This window comes from Phragmites australis, chromosome 10 (genome assembly GCF_958298935.1).
Source record: "Phragmites australis chromosome 10, lpPhrAust1.1, whole genome shotgun sequence".
NCBI classification, from domain to species: Eukaryota; Viridiplantae; Streptophyta; class Magnoliopsida; order Poales; family Poaceae; genus Phragmites; species Phragmites australis.
Window position 1 is genome coordinate 12,484,947 of NC_084930.1, and position 8,192 is coordinate 12,493,138.

At 49.0% G+C, this 8,192-nt stretch overlaps 1 protein-coding gene across 1 annotated transcript; it reads right to left on the reverse strand.

Moving 5' to 3' along the window:
- Nucleotides 1-1,713: 1,713 nt before the first annotated feature.
- LOC133883614 (protein BZR1 homolog 3-like) lies at nt 1,714-5,239 on the reverse strand. The gene is made up of 2 exons (XM_062322989.1): nt 4,743-5,239; nt 1,714-3,014 (listed from the first exon to the last, which is right to left on the reverse strand). Exons 1-2 carry the CDS (start codon nt 4,986-4,988, stop codon nt 2,199-2,201), a joined length of 1,062 nt encoding a protein of 353 aa, XP_062178973.1. The 5' UTR covers nt 4,989-5,239; the 3' UTR covers nt 1,714-2,198.
- Nucleotides 5,240-8,192: the final 2,953 nt, after the last annotated feature.

Consider the following 8,192-nt stretch of genomic DNA (forward strand, 5'->3'; position numbering starts at 1 on the left):
CCATCATACGAGGGAAAATTGAGCTTGTGGTGACAAATGACGCCCCGAGGAGCATCGATGTGATCAACGGCACAGTAATGGTCGTGACTGTCTCCAGAGAGACGACCAGCCAAGGATGCATCAGGACGAGCGTTGCCCGTGGCATCGTCGCGCAATTTCCCCGTGCACGTGATGCGTTGATCATGGCAATCCAAACGCGTCTTGACGGAATCCATCTCGATGAGAACGCGCTCGAGCATGGAGGCCAAATCGGCAGTTGTTGGTGCGCGAGGTTGATCGTCAGAACTCGCCATGGAGCGTCCAGCGGGCGGAGGTGGGGAAGATGGCGAAAGTGGGCTGGCAACAAGCGACAGAGAAGGTGTCGTCTCTGATACCAAATTGGTATGGCGAGTTCGGAGCGAAGGGGATAGCAAGGGGGTAGAGACGGCTGGCCGCTCTCAACACCGAGTGGTAGCTCTTCCGTCGCCACGGCAAGAGACTCTGGCTAGACCAACTTAGGAGGAGTTTATTTCTTCTTACCCTCAACCTAATGACAATCTATTACCTTTATAGATCAGGCTTCTTATGAGATAAAGAAAGACTAACAAATCTTTAACAAAAGGAAACTAACTAATCTATTCCTAACAAACGATATCTCCTCCTTCTACTTTCCTTTTCAGCCGATTCCTAGCCACTTTGCTGCGCCAGGGAATCCTTATTTCGGCGATTTCGGCGCTGATATGTCCTTCCAATAAAAGTGTGGACAACACTTGAGTTGTACAACACAATACATTGTACTCCTGCTTGTGTTTCCTAGTTAATCCGTATGTGATGGCGTCCATACCTGTGCTGTGGTAGTGTACGTGAGACCCAATTTTTTGGCCGGAGCAAGCTTTTCAGTGTACACTGCTCATGATCAGTCTTTCGCAAATTTAGTTGACCGCCACGGCGCCACCGTTACGGCAAGCCTGCAAGCACGGTTGCTTTGTCTTCATTGATGGCACATGTTATTCAGATTCTGATTTGGCATTGTACCGGGATCAAGCTGATCATCACCAAGACCCATATAATGGGTGCTGACAACAAAATGACAAATAAAGGTTGGGCTATTGTGACCAACTATCAATATGAGATACACTAACAGTCAGCAGAGAGATGGTTCTTTGAAAAACACTCAGATCCGGGGCAAAAAATTCATACGAGAGGGTAGCCATTGTGCCAACAATGCAAAGGCTTATGGCGTTTCGTCTGCATGTTTATCGCGTGGCCCTACAACAGTACATGGCACCACTACGTACAAACTGTGCAAATGTTACGAGAATTATCGCACTAATTTTTATTTTTTTAAAAAAAAGGCATGTACTAACGTGAAGTGGAATGAGTATTTTATGAGCATAAGGTATCTGCCAGTGCTTTAATCGATTATTAAATAAAACGACCTGACAGGCCTTGCAGAGTCGCTCATAAAAAGAAAAGTGGCTACCCTGTTCATCGAATTCTGAGCGACTCTACATGACTCGTCTCTCTCCTTTTATTATATAATATATATGATGTTGGAGCTAACTTTATTGTATAATACGTAAGATGTTTGAGCTGGAGTTGAGGTAATTGTTGTAGCAGCACTTCTGTACCAACTTGACCAAATTTGGGGGGTAAAAATTCAAACCAACCCATGGAATTTGGATATGGCAACAATAAGTGCTTAACTGATTTTGAAAATCTTGAAGAAAGATGTCCTAAAAGTTGGAACCTGAACTTGTAAACACTTCAATCAGCAAAGGCACAACAGAAACAATGAATGATCCATACGATGTACACACTTCCAACAGAAGTACAACGACAATAGTCATATCAAGGACAACTTAAACTAATTTACAAGAGCACATGAATGCTGCAGGACGCCACCATTTCTTCAATTTGTCTAAGGTTTCCTGCAAGCATTCTTCCCCCTTGCATTTTCTTTTCTTTTCATTTTTTTGAGAAAAGAGAAAAAAGAAAATGAAATGAAGAAAATGAAATAAATAAGTTAACAATTTGCTTAGGCTAAAACAAGTTCAGATCCCTGAAAGAGGATGGATATCATCTCCAGAGGACCATGATACAATCTCTGAATCCCTTCTCTCTTTCTAGAAACACTGAACTCATAAAATAATGGAGCACCGTCCAAATAAATATGAAAAGTAAAACCCAGGCGAATAAGAGGCGCTCTTGTAGCATGATCAGGAGGGATCGCCACGAGTCTTTGAGCTCCCAAGGGTGAGCTCCAACTCGTCTGAGACACACTCCTCGTGTATCCGTTCCCCTTCCCATGCCTTCACCAGACCAGGTGATTCGTTGTTGCCATTGCTGCTACTCCCAAAGGCAAAATCATCCGGGGCACCATCAACCATCTGGACATCATGATGGGCTGGCACACCACCCATTACTGGAGAACATGTTCCGCTCTGTCCAGGGGTGCACATTCTTGAAGTGCTGGCGACAGTTTCTTTGAAAATTCCAAAAGGATTTGGTGCCACGAGGCTGTAAGTTGGAGATGAAGGACCAGCAGATGATATTTGAAACCCTGCTAGCCATGATGGGTCTGGAGCAACCTGGTGTCCAGGGCTCGGTGGTGTGGAGTTTGGAAGAGACGCATAATTTGACCCAGCCCATGGTGGCTGAACACTTGGGTTCTCCCAATCGGTCTTGATGCGAGGTGTACGAGTTGGGGAGCTGGATGGAGGTGTTACTGGTGCACTGATGGAGCCGCCATTGAAATAGAGATGATTAAGCTGTGGGAACTTGGAGGAGGAAGCAAACGAGGAACCAGAGGAAAGATTCTTTAACCATGGGATAAGCGAGCTTCCCTCGACGCCACCAATGAAGTTGTTCCCACCAAGGGTAATATGTGAGGAGGATCCAGAGCTTGGAAAGGATGATGATGCAGGGCTTGGGTTGTATGAAGCCATTGGATTAGGTTGATATGAAGAGCAAGGGCTTGGTGATGCAGACCTTCCAATTGGATCAGGACGCTCAGCTGGAGGAGGTTTACATCCCTGAGATGAGAAATTCGTCACTTAACAATAATAGAATGCAATTTGTCCATCCAAAATAAATATAAGTGTACTGAAGAATTGTTGGAAAGCAGAAAACGATTGCTTTTATCAGAAAAGGAATTGTCCTGAAGCGGCAGTCCCTACCAGCAAACGAGGGCACAAACTGAATAGAAACAAGCCAACTTCAAACATAACATGATAACTGCCTACGCAATCAAAATTACTTGCTTGTTCGTTGTTTTGTTAATGACATGCCATTAGGTAGCAAGTTCAAACAAACCATACAGCAGATTTAGACGGATCAGTTGCAATTTAAATTTCTTGGGTACCAAGTACAAACGCAATTTGCTTTTCCTCTGATTGTAAATCAAGCAAAACCCTCCAGCTGGTCAATTATCAGCAATAAGTTGACAGAAGTAAATTCAAAAGCATGTAAAACTGTATGCGACTTCAAACTAGGTTCTATTTGAAGTTAATATACTTATCAGAGCAAAGTACACCAAGCCATGGATGGAAAAACAAGGCAGTCACTTTAGTGGTGTTAAGCTTAACAAGTGAGCAAACACAAGTGTTGCATGCTGCTTAGACCAAAGGCAACCAACCCGGGGGTTAGGCAATAGCAAGGCCTCGTTATTGTGGGTTTACCGTGCATATGTCAATATTCTTTTTCTCCACCAACCAACTTGGCACAAGCCTCAAAAGCAAAGCAAAAAATTACTGGTTTTGGTTTCTGAAAGCAATAGCAGCCTATGCACAAGGCAAAAAGATTGTAGCAAGAGAACCATTTTGCACTATGCTTTGTGCTTTTTCTGATGCTAACCCCTTCTTTTATAGCATTAACCTGGATGTTATATGCAGCACTCTGTCATGCTCATGTTTCACTATGATTTCGCCACTTAAGTTTTACATCAATTGATTCCTGAACAGGCTTGGACCACCTTCTCAAGACACCAAGAGAAATGTGGCAATTAACAGAAATCTTCAGTATAAGTCTTAGATTTTTGGAACTAAGAAAGCATTGACAGGTTACTGCAAATATGTGAGCAAAGATGCTATGGTAAACAAAAAAAGCTTAAAAAAAAGAAAAACAAACGGCAAACAAAAAAAGTCCATTCCCAGTGAAATGCTTAAAAAAGAAAAACAATATTTTCATTATCCTAATTTGAATCTTTCTTAGAAATCCTAAATCTAGAGCTTGCCCAACTGATTGAGCCGCATTGCATTCCCCTTTCCCATATCGAGCTCCCAAATCCCTGACCTGACAACAGAACATCCCAATCCCAACAAAACAATGCATCCCTAAGAAACAAACAAAGCTCCAAGCAAGTAATAACTGCTCCAAAATCCAACAGAATTAAGGGATGTGCACATCACAGTTGGCGCATCCCAAGGTCGCTCCATTGGACCAGCCAAATCACCACATTGCATTCCCGATTCCTGAACAGAGCAGCACACCATCTCACTAACTCCATACGGAAACAGCCCAAACCCCAGGGAAACCGAGCAAGCATCTCCCGTGAAACAAGACTAGTCAAAGCAATCAAGCAAACACGCTCTAGAGCTACTCAGATCGCACTTGTCGCAGCCAAGATTGTTCCAGCGATTCCGTGGAGCAACCAAAGCGACGCCACTCTCGGCACGAGGCTGCCGCAGAGCCGCGTGGAAAGTTTGGGAGGAGGAACCGAAGCCATTGCGAGGCCAGGAGCAAGCAGGGGACGGATTGATTACCTTGCGGTAGGTGGTGCCGTCGGGCTCGACGGTCCATCCTGCCTCGTTGCAAAGCGCCTTGAGCACCTCGTTGTTGTCGCAGTGCTTGGGGAGGTTGTAGTTGCCGTAGGCCCTGAGACCCGCGAAGATCTTGGCGGCGATCGCGCGCCGCCGCCGCTCCCTGCGCCGGTTGTTCTCGCGCTCCCTCCACGTCGGGACCCTGGTGCCCCCGAGGCCGCCGCCGCTGGCCCCCGCCCCGTTCGTCATCGGGCCTCCGCCGCCGGCCGCCGGCCGCCGGATCTCGCGGATCTGCCCGGGACTTGCCCGCTGTTTCTTGCGGCCGCGGCTCGCCTTTGCTTCCTGACTTTGTTTTAGTATTATTTCTGGGGAGGAATTGGGAGGCGGAGGAAGTCTCGTCGGTCTGAACTCAGCTGCTGCTACTGCTGCTACGCTGCTGCCTCCGATTGTAACGCTCGCTTGCTAGCTGGGGAGTGAGAGTGACCGAGCTGCGCAGTAACGGTCACGCTTACCAGCTTCTTCCCGTTTTAACCTCAGTGTTGGGCCGGGTCGCGTCGAGGACGGAAGCCGCAGCGCCAGGGGTAGAGACGGTTAAACATGGCGGGCCCCAGTTTGCGATGTACGACGTCTCTGACGCCCGGGCCCAGGTGTCATCGCTATATGGCGGTCAAACGGAATGGTGGTGGGGGCAGGGCAGCCGCCGTCTCGTCAGAGCGCAATGATAGCCGGCCCCGGCCAAGCAGCCCGAGCCCGGCGGCTCGCGCGAACCGAACCAAAGCGAAGGGTCGAACGCTCGGACGGGTGGCTAATGCCGCGTGAGGCGGAGGAGGGAATCGAGCGGACGGAGAGCGCGTGAACGTGGCCGGCCGGGGCGGTTCGGGAACGTTCGCCCGTTTCGTTTCGTTTCGTTTCGGTATGGCTTTGGCGCGTGTAAGGCTGGCAATGGATTGAAGCGGGTCCGGTACTCGTGGGTTTTTAACTGGCGAGGGTGGGCGTAGAATATTCTTTGTGGGGTTGTGAATCGGGAACCAGTAAGTATTTAGGTTTAATGTGGAGATAGTTTTTTATTTTTAGTGTTTGTGGGTATCCGGTGGTTTAGCTAACTTTAACCTAGGTTCGGCTTTCGGCTCTTGCCGCTACTCCCGCTTATCGCTGTAGCTCTCGCTCGGTTGTCATTGTCACTCCCTCTCGCTTGTCGTCGTAGCTCCAGCGTCACTAAGCCGCTGCCCACAACCACCTCGAGCCTCGACGCCATGTCGTCGCCCACCTTCTCTCCCATGCCTGCCTTGATGTCGCTGCTCCCGCCTACGTGCTCCTGCCACAGTGCCCTCCCTCCTGCACACGACCGTCACCGCTTTCTCCTGTTTGCGCCTACCACTGCTCATGCCTCCGCGTGCTCTCGTTTGTGGGGATCCCGTCGAGTTTTAGTCCCCGATGGCTTTAGAATGGAGCTAGGTTTTTATTCGTTAGTTGTTTTAAGGATAATTCGGGTTTTTTTATTTAGGTTTTTACCCGTTAGATACGTTTTTGGTGCCTGGCTCTAACCGGTCTGCCAGACCTGGACGCATGCGCGTGGGGACCGCGCGGCGTGGAACCGCTTCGGGATCCACGGCGGGTAGGCCTACTGCACTCGCCGCTACGAGGCTGAGGCCGCCCGCCTGACTCGTTAGGGCATCAGCAGTGGTGGCGCCGCTTGCTTGCTTGCTTTGTCTTTGCACCGCCCAGCTTTCCAGGGCAAGTTTAAATGCCGGGCGTTTTGTGCGTGAATTCAGGCGGAAGCGGCGGCCGCCGCGGATGAGTAGCTCGATGCGTGTGGCGTGTGGTGCATCGGTACTGGTAGTGTGCGTGACCCGAGTATATTTTGTGTCTTGGAGCAAAATCCTGTGGCCTGGGTGGGTGCTCCACACATAGCTTTGACTTTAGGCCTGGTATGTGCTCAGTCGATGACGTTGACCCTTTTTATCTTCGTGTTTTTATTTGCAAGTTTGCACTATCTTTTCCCATGTGAGTTTAAGGCAAGGCAGGAGTGTTGCAAACAGAAGATAAATTACCAAAAAAAAAGCTTGTACAGGATGTTCCTGTTAGAGGATGGGGTGCATTGCATGCGACGAGCTTCCGTGACCACTCACTATAATTGGCGAAGCCGGTTATTAGAACTTGTTCATAATAATCGACGAGCTCGATTAGGACATCTCGACACGGGTTAACTGCGGGTCGAAACATCGTTTTCCTGCCCCGACCGCCATGGTCCATGCATGTCCGGCCGGACGACGTGCTCTTTTTCTCTCTCCGGTCGTCTCTCTCAAGGCCCACTGGCCTGGGACTGGGGGCTTCTGGTCTGCCGTGACCACTCACTCCTCTTTTTCTGTTGCCGCTGCCGTCGGCTTCATCTGGTGGCAGCGAGGTCGATCGCAGAGGAACAGATCACGAGGGGGACGGGATGGCGCAAAAGAGAGAACAGTACGTGCTGCCTCCGATACATGCACGGCAGCACTCGTGAGTCCGTTGCTCATGAGAGGGAATTGTATCCTCACACTGATTTGTCATGCACACCGTTCAATTGGGCTCTGTTTTTCATCCACTCGCTGAGTTGCTGTGCTTAACTTGGTGGCAAGAATTTCGTTCAAACCTAGGGAAATTCATACTAGTTTCCAATGAATTCTAACATGGCACTGTCCTAACAGGACAAAACGGCCCTTGGTGCCTTTTGAACTTCTAACGAAAGGGCTGTCTTTAGAAAGGGAGTCAAATAGTTCGGAAAGTGCTGCCAGTATTCCATGACCAAAAGAAGAAATGTTTTATTTCTTCGACTGTTCCAGTGCATGATGCCTCGCTCGCATTATATGGATTCATGGGGACGAGCGACCAACGCATCAACATCCCCCCCCCCCCCTCACATGCGAGGCGCAAAGCAGAGCAGGCAGCACAACACACGACATGATACTGGTCAAATATACGGACCAGAATTAAAAATCGAAGATATATATGGCCAGTGGCCAATGGAAGGGATCTCCTCACTTGACAGATGGATAGATTAGATTTATACTACAGTTAATTATAAACAGTAAAATCGATACAGTATTGATAGTATATGTGCTTTAGCTACAGTATTCAAAGTTATAGTACTGTTCACCACCTCGTATTTTACTGTTCCTCGATCTGTGGCCAATGCATGCAAAGATCCAGTGCAGTCGCTATAGCGACTGGCAACTTAAGCAGTCGCCTCATTCACACCGTCCAAAAGAAATCAAACGGCCCGATTACGCGCACGGTCGCCCTCCTTGCACGCGAAGTCGTCTTCCTTCTCACGATGTTTATGTCCTCGCCATGGAGCGTGTCGGCGCCGCCGTGTCGCCAGGCCACGCGCAGTAATCCACCCCCGCGCAGCTCGACGGCGCCAGCTCCCGCCGGAGGGCCTTCATTTCCGCGCCGTCCCCATCATCAGCGGCGCCA